Source organism: Colius striatus, chromosome 1 (assembly GCF_028858725.1).
Source record: "Colius striatus isolate bColStr4 chromosome 1, bColStr4.1.hap1, whole genome shotgun sequence".
NCBI lineage: Eukaryota > Metazoa > Chordata > Aves > Coliiformes > Coliidae > Colius > Colius striatus.
Window position 1 is genome coordinate 23796339 of NC_084759.1, and position 16844 is coordinate 23813182.

The 16844-nt window shown below is 40.2% G+C and overlaps 1 protein-coding gene across 14 annotated transcripts in view; it reads left to right on the top strand.

Moving 5' to 3' along the window:
• Window positions 1–1282: 1282 nt before the first annotated feature.
• NBEA (neurobeachin) overlaps window positions 1283–16844 on the top strand; it is a 499798-nt gene continuing 484236 nt past the window's right edge. For all 14 annotated transcript variants that reach the window (XR_009818508.1, XM_061993741.1, XM_061993751.1 and 11 more), the window contains exon 1: window positions 1283–1949. Coding sequence is in view for 13 of the 14 variants with exons in the window: in XM_061993741.1 (XP_061849725.1) it covers window positions 1662–1949 (288 nt within the window). In the remaining variant the exon portion in view is untranslated. The remainder of the gene's footprint in view (window positions 1950–16844) is intronic.

The window sequence follows — 16844 nt, forward strand, 5'->3', positions numbered from 1 at the left end:
CTAGTACAGAGATGAGATCCTGTTTTCTTCTCTTGGTAGAGCTGAGGGCAGCTGCTGTAATCCTGGAGGATGCAGTGACCAAGTCTTGCTGATTCATCATGTTTATGCGATTTAGTATCTAAGGCTGGATATAAGGTGGACTGGTAATCCAGCCAAGTTCTCAGATTTGGGGTTACAGAAGAGACACAATTAATGGCATTCTGATACCAATGGACAAGATTTGTTGTAAAATGGAACTTGCAATGATAGTCACTACAAAAGCAAGACAGAACACGTCTTTGAACAGGAATGGATTATTTCCAGTATATATACAGCAATTACATACAACTTTATTCAAGTGACTACTTGAATAATTTCATCCTACTCAAAACACTGGGGGTACTTCTGTTTCTCTGCTGTAATACTGGTGAGGCTTGACAAAATGTCCATTGCCATGAGGCATCACTGAAACTAAGAGGCTTGGTAATACTACTGTCAAGTAGATATCTCCATATATAACATCACCACCAGAAACTAGGAGTGCAAGTATTAAAAAGAGCTCTGTAACAATACTGCTCTCCTTGAATGAGCTCTCAGGCTGCCAGACCCCAGGGTTTCCCCTGTGCCTCCCCACGCCCAATGGAGCAGAGCTCAGCAGCCCTTGCAAAAAGCCCTGACAACCTCACTCCAACCAGATCAGTTGTTAAGACAGAAGTTCCTAACAAAAAATGGTCCCTAGGCAGACACTTTTCCTCACACCACAGCATGGGACCAGTGTGAGGAAAGTATGGCAGAGATCACCGAGACTCGAAAGCGTGGGAGCTGGCCGAGGGCTTTGACCAGGAGGCCGGGGACAGCCCTGTGCCCCTCACCAGCAGGGTCCTGGGGGGATGAGGAGCGGATCCCTCCCCGCAACGGAAGCCTGCGGCTGGCAACGGGGCGGCGGTGTGCGCCATCCCGCAGCCCCGCGGGCGGCCCGAGCGGCGGCGCGCCCCGCCCGCAGGGGGCGCCCCGGGCCGGAGGGGCGAAGCCGGGCCCTCCGCCGCGGGCGGTCCCGAGTGGTCGTGGGCAGGCACCACCCCGTCCCTTCGGGGGGCGTTGCGTACCGGGCCCGAGGCGAGGGGCGTCGGCTCCTGGAACCTCGGCAGGAGGTGGCGGCTCCGCGCCTGAGCGCGGCCCCCGACGCCGTCGCGGTGGCAGCGCGGCCCCCGTGCACCTGCTCACCTGTCTCCCGGTCGGCGGTGGGGGGGGGCTCGGCCCGGCCACTCCCCCCGACGGGCTCGGCGCAGGCGCCCTAGCGGCTACCGCAGGCAGGGGGCGGCAACATGGCGGCGTGAGCGGCGGCGGCTTCGGCTCCACAACAACAGCGGCAGCGGCGATCGCTCGCCCCGCCGTCAGCGCCGCGCGCTGCTCGCCTCCGCTGCGCCACGCTGCGCTCGGCGGCGCCTGCTTCTCCGGCCCCGCGACGGGGAGGCGGCCCCGGCTGAGCAGCCTTCGGCTAACGGGGCATCGGCGCCCATAATAATCCCTCATTATAGCGGAGCAGGGGAGCGGCTCCTGGGACGGTGCCTGCGCCTCGGGCCGGCTCCTTGCGGCCCCGCCGGGTGCGACTGCGGTGGATGCGCGGCTCGGCTCGGCCGGGCGGGGAGGAGGCGGCAGGTGCCGGTAACGGCGGGGGGTAAATGGCGAGCGAGAAGCCGGTGTCGGGGCCGGACCCGCAGCCCGCGGGACTCATCTCCGTCGGGGCTGGCGGCGGAGGCGGAGGCGGTGGCAGCGGTGGCAGCGGCAGCAGCGTCGCGGTGATGGGCGAGCTGAGGGCGTCGGGCTCCGGGTCCGTGGTGCTCCCCGCGGGGATGATTAACCCGTCGGTGCCGATCCGCAATATCCGGATGAAATTCGCCGTCCTCATCGGACTCATCCAGGTCGGGGAGGTCAGCAACCGGGACATCGTGGAGACGGTGCTGAACCTGGTAAGCGGCCGGGCACCCCGCCCCGGTGACGCCCCGGCGGGCAGAGGGCCTTTGGGCACCGGCCCGCGCAGCCCACCTCCTCCCGGCGCTGCTCCCTGTGCCCCCCCCGCCCCTCTGCAACCCCAAAGGGACCTTCATTTTCCCAGCCCCTGTGTCCCTCCTACATGCACGGCCCTTCTCCGACCATCTTTCCTTCCCAAACTCCTCTTGTTCCCCCTCTCCTCGTTAATACCGCGACCCGCTCCTCGTGCGTGTGACAGAAGCCCCCTCAGCGCTACCTAAACTCTACACAGGACCCTACCTAGTACAGACAGGCCACTCTTCCCTTTCCCAGTGCCTCCCCCCGACTGCCTCCTGCAGAAGTGGAATGTGTGCAATTCACAATGTAAAAAAATAAGGAGATTAAGTAATTCTCGATTTTGGGTTCTGAACGCTGCCCTACCTGGTGGCTTCCTTGTTGGAAGAAGAGTGGTGTGAATGTAGTATCTGGTTTTAATTGATAAGCATTAAAAAAAAAGCAGCCTGAGCTGGTATCTTTTCTTAGTGTCTGAAACATGTGAAGGTTTTAACCCTGTTAGCTCACTGTTAGTTGAGTATTTTAGGTAGATCAAGGGGGAGCAGGAAGATTTTTGCAAAAATTTAATATGCTTTAATATCTGTAAATAAAGAGTTAGTTGTATTGCAGCATTGTCTTGTGTTGCTCATGTCTTAATAATCTGCCATGCTTTCCGAAACACAGTCTTGTCTGCAAAGTAAGTGCTGTTGCTAATTTTGATAATGATTTGATTGTTGTAGACTGGTAAATAGCTTGAAAGAAGGAGAAGATGCTAAAATGTAGCTCCTTAGTCATCTGCTCACTTCATGGAGTGAAAGAGTTACTGCAGGACTGTATGACTTAATGTTTTTGCGCTACCTACACCAAAGCCTGAGGAACCTACAGAAGCCAAACGAGTGGATCTAAAAATGAATCACTTTCAATTATGTGCAATTTGGTGCTGCTCCTGAATGCAAGATTTGCTGCAGCAAGGCTTTTGAAGCAGTTCAGTCAATGAAATATCCTCAATTTTTGCATATAAAATAGGATAGAAAAATGACTGCTCAAAACTGAATGGCAATTAATTGAAACTGCCTTTGTTTCAAATGAGTTTAATGCTTCTAACCTCCACTCATTTTATTCGAAGTCATAAAGAGTATATTTTGTTTCAAACACTTTGAAGGGATGAATTCTTCTGTTTGACAGTTATTTGCATTTGACCTAGCACAGACTGAATGAAAATGCAGCATGCAGGGAAATACATGGTTTGGTCAGACCATTTTAATATTTATAGCTTATCTGAACACACAGGGTTTAAGCCCTAATAATTTTGTGAATACATCAAAACAATAATCTGATATATTTCTCCTCTTCTCTCTGCAAGCTATTTGATACTTAACTGAAACGTGATTTGTAAATATTTTTTTTTTTTTTTTTGTACAAGTGTGGTACAAGTAATCAGAACTTTATTGGATTATTACCCATTCCTTTAAAAGTAGTGCCCAAAAGAAGGGAATGACATGTAGTTATTTTATTAACTGACTTTATACAGAACATGACAGACACAAACACGTTTAATCCTTTTCTGATTTTCTTCTTTCATTCTTCTTACTGATATTTAAGCTTATTTTAATTCTGGCTGTTCATGCATCAGCAATTGGACTAACATTGTCTCATCTCTGAAGGGGGAGAGATTAGAATGTGTTTTGGTATTTATGTGGAAGACATACAGTGCTGGCATATGAGTTTTAGCTACAAATCAGTTCCTATTGCTGAAAACTATACTTATATTTAGAAATAAACGTGAGAGTGTTTAACACTGCTCTCAGCATTAGAAGACGTATATGAATGTGAAACTGCTTGGGAGTCTGCTGCAGTAGCGATGCATTCTGGATCAGTCATTACTTAACAGATGGACTCTAATATACAATAGTCAGTATTCCCACAGCAGAGAGAGGTTAAATTGTGTCTGCTTATCTTCTCAGGGCAGCAAATGTCTCAAACTTATGCTTGTATATTTGAAAATTTACTTGCATGTGAAACAAACGTAGTGAATATGGCAGATGCAAAATAAAGCTGATGGCATATTCCTAAACTATGAAACATTATCCAATTCTGTATTAAGGATTTTAATAGCAACTTTAAATAAAATGCAGTTTTGTATTTTAGAAATATTTAGGGAGGTGAGTGGGAGTGGAGAGAAGTTGATTTGGGTTTTTTGCCTTTTTCTTTCTTTTCCTTCAGCCTTTACCTTTACTGTTTCTGAATGACTCTTGATGCAAGTGTGACCATGAGTGGACAGTGCCTAAAGAACTGATATCAGTTTCATATGTCAGTTCATATGTTAAGTCAGAAAGAGGTATAACTTATATTGTACCATATTGGGTATCTATAAGCCATTTGGTAATAGCTTTTTAGTATTAGAATTCTGCATAGCTGAGTCTTCTTTTATTATCAGAGAGAATCAGAAGTTACTTTTTAAATTTTCTTATCTGAAATTGCTGCTGTCTTCTGTGTAAAGCTTAAATAAGTCTATTCATTCTTCCTGCATGGAAGCAGCAGCAAATGTCTGAGACAAACTTTGGTTTAGCTTACCCTTGTTGTGGAGATTATCACTCTTTTTTTCCTGTTAAATCTTTGTCTTGGGGTTTCTCACAGACAGTTTTAACCTTTAAATATTTGTTTTGGTGGCCCCGCACTGTGGTCTCTGTTACTGCATTTGGAAGTTACTTCATGTGGTACCTTCTGATGTTGATGGACAAGGTGATCTGTTGTATCTGTGAGCTGATGAAGTGCTTTTTATACAGTGCTGAAAATCTTTTTCCAAACTTAATAAGCTGTTCGATTTTCAACTTTGCCAAATTTTGTCAGTTGACTTTCAGCTCAGGCAGTATTTTGTTCTTGGCCATGCCTACGCTGTTTATAGGGTTAGTATTTTTCTCTTGATGCTTTTCTTAGTGACACTTCCCTTAAAACTTAACGTGTGTTTAAAGTTCTGTTATACTGGCAAATTTGTTTAATGGAGTATCACCTGGTAAGGTTTCTAGTAAGATTCAGCCCTTCATATGACAATGCCTGTGAACTATTAATGGTTATCCTTAAAAACAGACTGCTAGCATTAATGCTGTGAAGGTCAGAAGATGTTAAAAGTCTATTACCTGAAGACTTTTCTAGAATGATTTTATAGAATATTGTGGGTTTCTGGAAGTAGAAGGGAACTCCTCATCTTAGGTATCTCATGCATTATTCTATGTTGTTTTTTATTTTGATTTTGGTCTGTGAGTTTAATATGAATTCCCAAGTTCAGCATGCTCTCTCTGAGATGTGTTTTCACTGACCTTTGTGTACTGCAAAGCACCAAACTGGAAAAGGCTTTCCTTGCAAAAAATGTAATCCTCTAATTGCTCTTGGTAATTTCTCTTTGAGGATATTTTGACACCATTTCTGTGCTTCTGTTGATGAGGAGGCCTTTCCCCTTTGAACAGCTCTGTTAGTTTTCTTAGGGTCCTGTCAAGGATGTTGTTACTGCTATCATAGATGTAGTTATTATTCTCCAAAGTTCCTTTGCTTCTTCATACCCTTTTGTACTTATGATGTGTGTTAGACTGATGTTTGAAATGAAGTCGTGTACTGTGTGCTCCAGCAAGTACAATATTAAGGTGGAAATGGGTCAGTTTGTCCACCTGTATTATTCTACTTCATATGTATTTTCATTTCACTTATTTCCTAGTGCAAAATTTCCATGTGTCTTTAATTAGTTTTTCCACAATATTCTTGCTTTTCCTTTCATTATTTTTACTGACTTTCTTTCTTAATTCTTTGCTTTTCCCATACTTTAATGGGAAATTGGAAATTTTTCCTTCAGTGTATATTTTGAATTGTCTGTCTGGCCGGCTTTCATCAAACATGGCTATATGAACTTCATTGTTTCCTGGCTTTTAGAAACTTCTTCTCTGTTCCAATTTGAATTTCTTTTTTTTTTTTTTTTTTTTTTTTTACTTTTGTAGTGTTGATTCTATGGCAATGCAAAACAAGAAAGGTAAACATGAAACTGACTGATACTGAAAAATTGTGACTGGTGCTGACATGTGCTGCTTATTTTGAGTATACATCTTGAACAGACGATGTAGTGCAGATCTGAACGGATTTCAGTCTGATACAGGTGTACCTGACCAGAGTTCTCCTTGTGCAATCTGGAAAGCTTTTATCTATGTTTTGTCAGGCTAGAGAGTACTTATAAGAAGTAGGTCAAACACCAGGCATAGTTCGAAAAGTCTCTTGCTGTTCTTGTTGACTACAACCCACGCTTCTGCCTAGCTCTTCTCATTTTCTTGACTGTTCCATCCTACTTTAGTGTTAGTCACCCATCACAAGAGGTAAGTCATTTTTTAGTGCTCTTTAATGTTGTGTACTTGTAGGAGGGGCATTTGCAGCTTCAGAGCAAATGGATTCGATTATGTGATTCTCACCCTACAGGTTTTCCTTAGCAGTGGTCATAAGGAAAAATGTGGAGGCATATGCAAGAACGTGGGGTGTTTATTTGTTTAGTTTTTTTCTTTTTTTCTCTCCTTTGGTATTTGTTTCTTTCAAACATTGGTTGAGGGTCGTCTTACCCTAAAGATGGCTTTTGATACTTGAGTTCTTTTAATCTATTTACAGTTTTTCTTGCTGCACATCCTGTAGCACAGTTCAGCTCTTGTGTGGGGAAGAAGAATCACTTTTTTTTTTTTTTGCTGGATACTGTTGTACTCTGAGAAAGCATGCGCCTCGTGAGCTGCATCCTCCATCATCTGATTTGTGTTTTTCTTTTGGAATAAACTTTGCAAGCTTTGAGGTTCTTATTCCATTTTCTTGGTGTAAGCTTTCCCTCTTTTTAGAATAATTATCTTCTGGTAGACTATATTATTCAAAAGAGCAAATTTGTTTTGTTTTTTTGGTTGGTGGGGTTTTTTTTTGTTTGTTATTCTGTGTGTGTGTGTGAGAGAGAGAGAGAAGGGAGTTCTGTTTCAAGTAATACTTAACTGGAGGTGACAGTCTTTGTCCAAATTGCTGTCAGTACTACTAGTCCCTTTTTATCCTACCCATGTTATCCACACACTGAGCTATGTCTGGATGTAACTGTAGAAACTACCAGAGCCACGTGAAAAGAATGGTGTCCAATGCAAGAATTTCTAGTAGCTTTCCATGGGCAGCTACTTAATGACAACAGCTACAGTACTCTTTATGTAATATTTTCATTTTGATTACCAAAAATCTTTGATGGACTGGATGTTTACTTAATTTCCTTTGGTATAACTGATTGCTCTTGGCCTTTTCATTTAATATTTGACAATAGGTGTTTATGAGTAGGATTTTTTTGTAGTCCTTATATCAGTCATGAAGCACTAGTGATGTCTCAGCAGGTTGCTTGGAATCTGTTATAGTTCTGGTAATGATAAATTGAAACATTTCTATAGGCAATAACTTTTTAGAATGTGTCATGGTGAGTGTATCACTGAGTTTTCCTTACTACTTAACTCTGTACAGCTATTTTCTTCTTAGCTTTACATCTTACTTGTCTTTTACAGGATTCAGTTCATGGATTATAAGGGAGGTGAATACCTTGAGGCTCTTTTATTATTTTTGTCACACTGAAGTAGTAAAGTTCTGAGACTGGTATTAATAAAACGCTTTGCCCTTTCCTCTTACTCCCACCTGAGACCCTACCTATGTGTTTTATCCCTTTGCATCAAACAAAAGGTTAGCACCTTTCTCTTTCAAGATGCTATTTTTACAAAATTGTGACCCGATTCCCCATTTCAACCATGTGCTTTACCAGACTAAGTGTTTAGCTGTGTGCTCAGTTTTACACTAATCTTTCTTTCGCCTCTGTATTTTCCTTCACTGTTCCACCTCCCCTCATCACTTGGCTTTCAAGTGAATACCAAGAGGGGTAGAAGTCAAAGGGCATGGTCCATTACGTTCATAAGGGTGATGCCTAGGAGGCTGTAGTGCAGTTTTTTCTTACATCGTAATGCTTTTCAGTATCTCCACTCATACTTTTCAAATATATGAATCACTGTCTATATTACATACTTTAAAAAAAGACCCAACACCAAACCGCAACACCCAAAAGCTGCATAATTGTTTCTGAATTCCTATTGAAATGTTTGTTTCCCTCTCAAGCCATATTGAATTTAGTCAAAGTGGAATAAAATCTGTGATTGGGCGAGTACCAAAACTCAGACTTTTGTATGCTGATAAATACTGTGCACAGTATTAACATAGCTATGTTGACTTGATAAGCTATCCAAGCTGTTTTAAGTAAATCTCTTAATCTTACCTGTTCGTTACTTGGTCCTACACTTTTTTGGTTTTCTTATTATAGCCTATCTTGGTAAAATGGCCATTTCAAATCAACTTGTGTTGCTCTTCTATTACTACGGCATTTTGTAGTACTTTACAAAAAGTATCATTTTAGCTACCCTATTAGTTGATGTCTTGTATGTGCCTGGTGGCCAAAGGGTCAGTATAGCAGACTGCGTTTATGTTGAGTTCCATATATTTTATGATGGAACTTGATCCTTCATTACCATTCATATATTTTTAAATACTCCATTTTTAATTCTTGCATGGATAGAACCCTTAAGCTTTCCTTAAGCCTGGGTCAAATTTAGAACTTGCTTTTATAATCAGAGGCAACAGATCTTTTGAAACATCAGTTTTGATCTACCTCCTACTTCTGTCTTGCAAAGGTTTGGCTTGAATGTACAGTGAATGATACAGTATTCATTATATGATATTCAGCTTAAATGTAATGCCCTTTTTAAAAACAAAAGAAGTTCGTTGTTCATGGAGTCACATATTGTTCTCTTAATGGTAGAAATACTTGTTTCCAAAATAAGTTTATGATGGACTTCAACTATTTCAACTACAGTTTTGTAACTTCCAGTTTAGGAAGTTTATTAATAATGTTCCTCTTTAAGTGAAACATTATTTGTTATTTCCAATAGAGAAATGCTTCACCTGATCAGCCTACTGAATCTGCTAAAATTTGCATTCTGGTAATTTTTGTGGTTTAGAGTTGATTCTACTTTTGAAATAGATGGAAAATAATAATTTTCAGTAAATAGAAAAGTCTAACAGTGATTTATACCAGTGATATTGATTCATTTATTTTAATTCAACCCTATAATGTGACTACCCTGCTTTAATTTAAAATTGGGTTGCATCAGTGAAATAGTTCCAACATAACAATTAATTGAAATCTTGTGTAAATGTGGATACTGCTTATACTATTAAACACCTTACAAATGCTTGACTTCTATAATTGGAAGATGATTTTTTTTTTTTCACTGCCCTTTTGTTTACAGCTGAAAGCTTTTCTTAACTATAAGAAAGGTATAAGGTTTTGCAATTAGCAAAATGAGACATGGCAAGATATTCACTTACAAATGAAATTGTTATTCATATCATGCTTTTTGGTACCCAATAGGTTTTTTTTCGTAGTGGGAATGTAGTAGGAGAAGAATGGAACTGATTCTCTGAGTAGAGCCTTCTAAACTAACTCTGTACCAGCAACATGGCATTGTAATCAGTTTTATGTTATCTCATTTATTCTTTGCCTTTTAGGTCTTCATATTTGTTGAAAAATACTCAGTTACATAAAATTTTCTAACTTTTATTGACTTTTTTTATTGTGTGCTTTAAAAGCCATAGGAAAAGGTTTTTTCCTTTTGTTTTGTAAATAGAAAATGTTTTCAATATTTATAAACACAAACATGAATTTGGAAACAATGTGTCCTTTCATTCACAAAGGAGCCTGTCCAAACATAGTGAGGGAAAAAAAGGACTCCTTCCTGCTACAGAGTTATAGAAAAGAGTAAGATATGCTTTCATTAAACATAGAATAGTAATCATGAAGTACACCTTCCAGCTAGTACTGAACTGACTGAAGCCAAACCCTGTCTTGGATTGCTCATGCCTGACTGATTAGAGTTTGCTCATAATATGTAGCACACTGCATTAAAAAAAAATAAATCTTGATTTAATTGTGAGCTAAAAATTTTCCTGTGTCACTTTTACTGTTAAGAACCTTCAAAAAAAAAAGACTACTTTGAAGTGAGGGAAGCATTCTTGCTTAAACTTGAGTTTATGTTTTATAGCTATCAGAATGGGTAAACTATATACTCTTTATCATAGAATCGTAATGATTGGAAAAGGCTTTTAAGATCATGGAGTCCAACCACTAACCTCATCCTACCTGGCCATTCACTAAACTAAACCATATCTCTCAGCACCTCATCTATGTGTCTTTTGAGTATCTCCAGGGATGGTGACTCCACCATCTTTCTGTCAGCCCGTTCCAATGCTTAATAACCCTCTCGGTAAAAAAAGTTATTCCTAATATCCAATCTAAACCTCACCTGGTGCAACTCTTGTCCTTTCATTCATTACTAGACGGATTGATCCCTAGTATATTCAAAGAGAATGTGTGCATCAGAATGGAGCTACAGAGTTTTGTCAGCTGTAGTTGTGTAGCAACTCCATAATGTGAGCAAATGTGAACTACTGTATCTGATGACATTATACAGGGAGAATGAGCTTCCCAGTGGGCTGGAGAATGGACTTAGGGATTCAGCTACTTTGCAGAAGGGCATTAGCTGCAGCTGTTTAATCACAGCTATTGTCTGAAATGAGAAAAAAACAATTTGATAGGAAGAAAACGGCTTCATCTGTCTTTAAATTTTAATTTTTATCTTAACAAAACTTATCAGGGGTCATCTGAAAGCTGCATTGTAGCTATGTTAATTTATGGAAAGAGTAAAGAGGTGAAGAACCTTACTAAGAGGTGTGTTACACTTTCATGGGTGGTGAATTTTGATGTGTTCTTTTAAGATGAAAGCTCCAACAAAAGCCATGACTGTAAACTCAGTGTTTACACGTCCAATAGAATTGTTTGCCTCAACGTTCTTGCTCCATGAGCAAGAAGTTTGCTGACATAAAGTTGTCAAAAATTAATGTCAACACTCCTTCCTTTCCTTCTGTTACTCTAGTCAAATACATTATCTGTTTTGGTAAATGGCAAGGTGTGTGGTAATTGAGTAATGTCTGTGACTTATGGCTTCTTGGCTGTTGATGCTGAGTAGCTGAAACTTAAGGACATATTTGTATACAACTACATTTGACTGAATAAGATCAAGAGATGGGAGCTACTTCATTCTTTTTCCATAAAGAGATTTGTGGAGCCCTTGCCCCATGTTATTGTCTCTGTGGCTCCAAAAATGTCCCCTGCATCTTCTGTGTCTTCAGCTATGGCATGTATAGCTCCAAAACACCTGTATAAGTTTTCTGGTTTTTGTTTGTTTTGTTATATGCAGCTTTTATGTGATTTGAAAGACTTTTTCATCCACTCTGTTCTTCACAGAAATGTTGTAGTCTTCATTGCATCTTTTGATATCTTGCAGGACATTAGGTGAATGCAGAAATGGACTTACAGGAAGAGACTGTTAGAAGTGCATGTACTATCCAAGGCTGAAGTGAACTGAGTCCACCTGAAAAGAAATTTCAACATACTGTCCTTAACTCATACGCAGAACGCTTTTTTTTTCCTTTTATCAAAATAATGTTGGTGCTCACACCTCTCCATTCTTCTTTTTGCCACAAACATTACAATATCCTTCTGAAAACTCGTGATCAGAATACTTTCATAAACTGGCAGAATCACAGAAACTTCAAAGACACGTGGAACAGTTGAGGATGGAAGGGAAATCTAGAGGTCTCTAGTCAAAAATCCATGCTCAAAGCAGAATCAACTAGACTAAGTTGCTCAGGGCCTTGTTTGGCTGGGTTTTGGTTATTTTTGAGGATGGAGAGTCCTGTTGTTGTTTTATTTTTTTATTAGAAAAAAAAAACCCTGGAACATAAAAAGTTTCATTTAAACATAAGGAAAAAGTGTTTTATTGTGAGAGTGAGGGAGCCCTGGCACAGGCTGCCCAGGGAGAGTGTAGAGTCTCCTTCTCTGAAAGTTTTCAGACGCCACCTTGACACATTTCTGTTTGACCTGATCTAGATGGTCCTGTTTTAGCAGGAGGATTGGACTAGATGATTGCTAAAGGTCCCTTCCAACCCCTACCATTCTGATTCTGTGGTGTCAAGTTTTTAGTTAGGTGTAGGTGAAGTTTCCTATGCCTGTTGCTGCTTGTGCTGTCACTGAGTGCTACTGACAAGAGTCTAACTCCCTTCTCTCAAGTCCCTGCCCACCCTACCCGCCCCCCCCCCCCCCAATACACAAACACATTTATAAGATTGCTTTAAACCTTTTGTTAAGGCTAAGCAATCCCAGCCCTCTTCAGCCTTTCTTTGAATGTCAGATGTTCTAATCCCTTAATAATTTACACATTTAGATCTTTATTTTCCTTGTGCTCTCTTTCCAAAAAGTGGGAAGTTGAGTCTGGGAAGCTTTTTAATTATAGCAACCCTTTCCTCATCTCACAGTATGAGCTGCAGTATCTACCACAAATAATCCAGTCAATATTGCTATGCCTATCCCAGCAAAAGACAATTTGCACCACATGCAGCCAAGAAAGAAAACACAGACCTCTGGGAGCTATGGCATTGAGTGTTTGCTTTTCATCTGTTATGCTTGCTTGTTAATAGATAGGCTTAGATGAAACACACAAATCCAAGTGTCTGTCAGTTCTGCAAATTACAGTGTAGGTAAGCTTTATTTCCTGGATTTCAGAAATAAAAAAAATGTAGCTATATTTAATATTCTTCTGAAAATGAAGCTAATATTAAGGGCTTAATTTTGAGTTAATGAAACTTTGTGACTCTTAACGTATACCAGAAAGACTACTTTCTTCAACAAGTTAGCATGAATTGAAATTAAACCAAGAGCTATTAGCCTAGTATTTCAAGTTATAGATGCTCGATAACAGAAAGAAAAAAAATACACTAATACGTGGCATAGCGACAAAGTGAATAAAGCCAATATTGACAGTTCTGCATTGAGTTTGTTGAAAAGAATGGATTCATGATTTATATATATAAAATCTAATATTTATAGATCAAATGTTTGGTAGCACTGTGTATATAACTGTATGTAACTTAGAAATGTTGATATATTAAGGATGATTGTGTAACAATTTTTATAGTTCGTGTTTCATGCAAAGAAAATAATTCATTTAAGGTAATTTGTACAATAATAAACACATTGTGACTGGAACAATTTGTAGGCTTAGTCACTGAGAGGGAGTCAGTCTTTGACACTTGATACAGTACAGCTTTTGACATTTTGAAGGTAGTGCTCAATGAATAGTTGCTGCTGTCTGTAAAACAGACTGTTCTTTAATGAAGAAGTTGGTAGTTACAGGTATTTCCTAAAACACTGAAGCAGGTTGTTCCCACTTCAACGGTCATGATGAGTTCTCTTATTACTAGTATAAACAATTTTTTACTATAATTAGTTTTCCTTTATTATGAAAAGATTACATGATGATTTTTTTTCCTAATATATTGTAATCAGTTTTCAAGAATGAGTTTGGATCGGCTTCCTTTGTTGCATGTCCCAATTCAGTTAAAAAAATAGTTTTCAAGTCTGTAATCCTTTTTCTCACTTGGAGGTGTAGTTTACTAACCAAGCTTTCACTTTTTCAGAAACCAAGCAACTCAAACTAATGCAAGTGCATCTAAAACACATATTAATAGCCTTTTGTGTAACTGTTAAGGGACAGTGGAAAGGAAAGATGGGAAAGGGGGAAGGAGAAGTTTCATTTGAATGAGACTGAGCTGATACTTTTAAGAACAGACTCAACTGGAGAAGTATCAGTTATGACAGTCTAAAAAGTATTAGCACAAAAGAAATTAATTGTTTAGCTATTAAGGAATTATAAAGTAAGCTCTATATTTAAAAGAACTCTAAACAGTACAAGCAGAAATCCCGAATTTCTTAAATACCTGCCTGGACATGTTCCTATGTGACCTGCTCTAGGTGATCCTGCTTCTGCAGGGGGATTGGACCAGATGATCTCTAAAGGGTCCCTTCCAACCCCTACCATTCTATGATTCTATGAATACAGCAAGTTATCTTCTCTGTGATGCAGTATCTGCCAGGATTAACACAGAGACCTTGATTATACGGTGTTTTACTAGTTTTTGAGGTATCTGTGGGAATTACCATCATTTGGTAGTATCAGAATCTAAGCCCACATGTAGGCTTCAAAATGCTTCAGATGTTCAGTTTTTCAAGTAAGACATTCTTCTCTTAAAATGAAACTTAAAGGGGTTAGGATGTTTCAGAGTATAAATAGAAAGTACTTTTTTTTTTTTTTTAAATAGTCCAGATTTAAGCTCTTGGATTGTTTGCCATAGCTTTGGTTTTTGGTTCTGGCCTGTCCTCTGAAGTCAGAATGACTGTAAATACTGATAATTGAGCTTTTCTCCTGCACTAGTTACAGCATAATTATCTTTTCAGCTATTAGTCAGTTGAACTGTGTTTTAACCAAAACTTACTTTACCCTGAAAAGAGAGCAGCACAGATAACATATTTTCTTCTGACTAAGGTCAGTCTTAAAAGTATCTGATACAATCCAAATGTGCAGAAAAAGCTGTAAGAAGTTTGAAGTGTTGAAACAATCTAAATCCTTCTGGAGGTCAGAGGAATCTTAGGAGCACCTTGTTTAAATTATTATTTTGATATTCCTCGCTCATGTGGTCCTTATGGAGTTACAGTGGATTTTAGGGTTTCCTCAGTACAGATGCTGGTAAAGCAACCTAAATTAAACTAATGCCAGCCTGTTTTCTGAACTGTGTCTACGGACATGTTATGTCAGCGCTGTGTTTCCACCAGCCCCTTATAGGTGCATAGGTATGGTATTTTTGAGAATGAGGGTTGGTTTGGGGTTTTTTGCTTAAGCAGTACATCTGGTTATGTATGTTTTTGTTGCGTTAGTTTTTGAAAAATGTTGAGTTTAAAAATTTCCATCTGGATGTACTTTGTAGAGCTGTTGAGGAGACCACATACTTCATAGTACAATCAGGATGTGGCACAAGCTGCAACACACAGGGCAACCAACATGAATTTTGATTTGGAATTCTTTTAAGCAATCCTGAAGATTTCATGGGAGATAGGAAAGTTTGTGGTCTAAAAATAAATCCCGAGTCAGGAAAAACTCCTTGGCATTTCTATTTATTCAGAAAATTGAAATCCAACTAAATAGTCTGTTCTTAGTGTAGCCAAATGAGATCTTTAAAACACTATAATGAAAGACTACTGAGGCATTATTAAAAATTAATACAGCCAAGTGATTTATTGAGAAAAGTAGCATTTAGCAGTAATTGTTAATACATTTTGGTACTGCTATAGGGTGAGTAGCTTCCAGCTTCTTAATCTGTGCTAAGTTTCCCTAGCAATATTTTAAATTAGTTTTTCATCATTTTTTACTTCTCATATATTTGGAAGTTAAGAGTAACCATTCTAGGTCATTAGGTTTGTGCTGTGACTGAAAATAAATAATTGCTCAAACTCTGTTATTGTTATAAGCATCAAAATAATCTGTAGAGGAAAAAAAAAACCTTCAAGTAATCAGACTGATCCTTGGGGAGTAAAATGACATAGAAGAAACTGTATTATGGTTCCTTGTGGGGAACCATTATCCCATGTCTGGGATAATGCTTGGATTTTGAAGGTGTTGGATTTGGGGAGTTTTGAGTGATATAGTCTTGGTCTGAGAAAGTATATTGGGTTTGCATGGCAAGTGGTGGGGATGCTACAGGGGTGCTGCCTTCTGGGAGAAGCTGCTGGAAGCATCCCCTGTGTCTTATGGAGCCAATGCCAGACAGTTCCAGGATAGACTTTCTCCTGGCCAAGGCTGAACCTCAGTGACTATGGTAACACCTTTAGGATAACATATTTAAGGGGAAGAGAACCTGCTGCAGAACTGTAGTGGAAGAGAGAACTGAGACTTTATGAGAGAAACAGCTCTGTAGCCACCAGAGTCAATGAAGAAGGAGGGGAGGAGGTGCTCCAGGCCCAGAGTAGAGGTTCCCCTGCAGGCTGTGGTGCAGTCCATGGTGAGACCCTGCCCCTGCAGCTATGGAGGCTACAGCGCAGCAGAGATCCATCTGCAGCTCGCAGATAACCTCACAGTGGAGCACAAAGGAGGCTGTGACCCCATGGAAAGCTCTTACTGAGGCAGGATTCTGGAAGGACCAGTAACCCTGTGGAAAGTGCATACAGCAACCAGTTTGCTGTCAGGACCTGTGACGCCATGAGGGACCCACACTGGAGCAGTCTGTTCCTGAAAAAACTGCAACCCATGGAAGGGACCTATTCTGGAGCAGTTTGTGAAGAACTGTAGCCTGTGTGAAGGACCTATGTTGGAGAAGTTCATGAAGACACCCCATGCTGGAGCATGGGCAGAATATGAGGAGAGAGGAATGGTAAACATGTGTGATCTGACTGCAACCCCCATTCCCCATGGCCTGCTCCCTTGAAGGGAGCAGGTAGAGAATTCACGGGTGAAGTTGAGCCTTGTGAAGAAAGGAGGAAGTTGTTTTAGGGTTTGATTTTATTTTTTTCATTAACCTATTCTGATATGATTGGTAATAAATTAATTTCACTGAGTTGAGTCTGTTTTGCTAATGACAGTAATTGCTGAGGGATCTCCTTGTCCTTGCCTCGACCCACAAGCTTTTCATTGTATTTTTCTTCTCCTGTCCGGCTGAGGAGGGAGAGTGTTAGAGCAGCTTTGGTCAGCAGCCGGCATCCATCCAGGATCAACCCAGTACTGAGAGATAGGTTTTATTTAAGTGTTGGAAATATTTTGAAATACAGTTAAGGAGGTCCAGAAAACCTGTGGGTTAAATATTTTCATTTATAG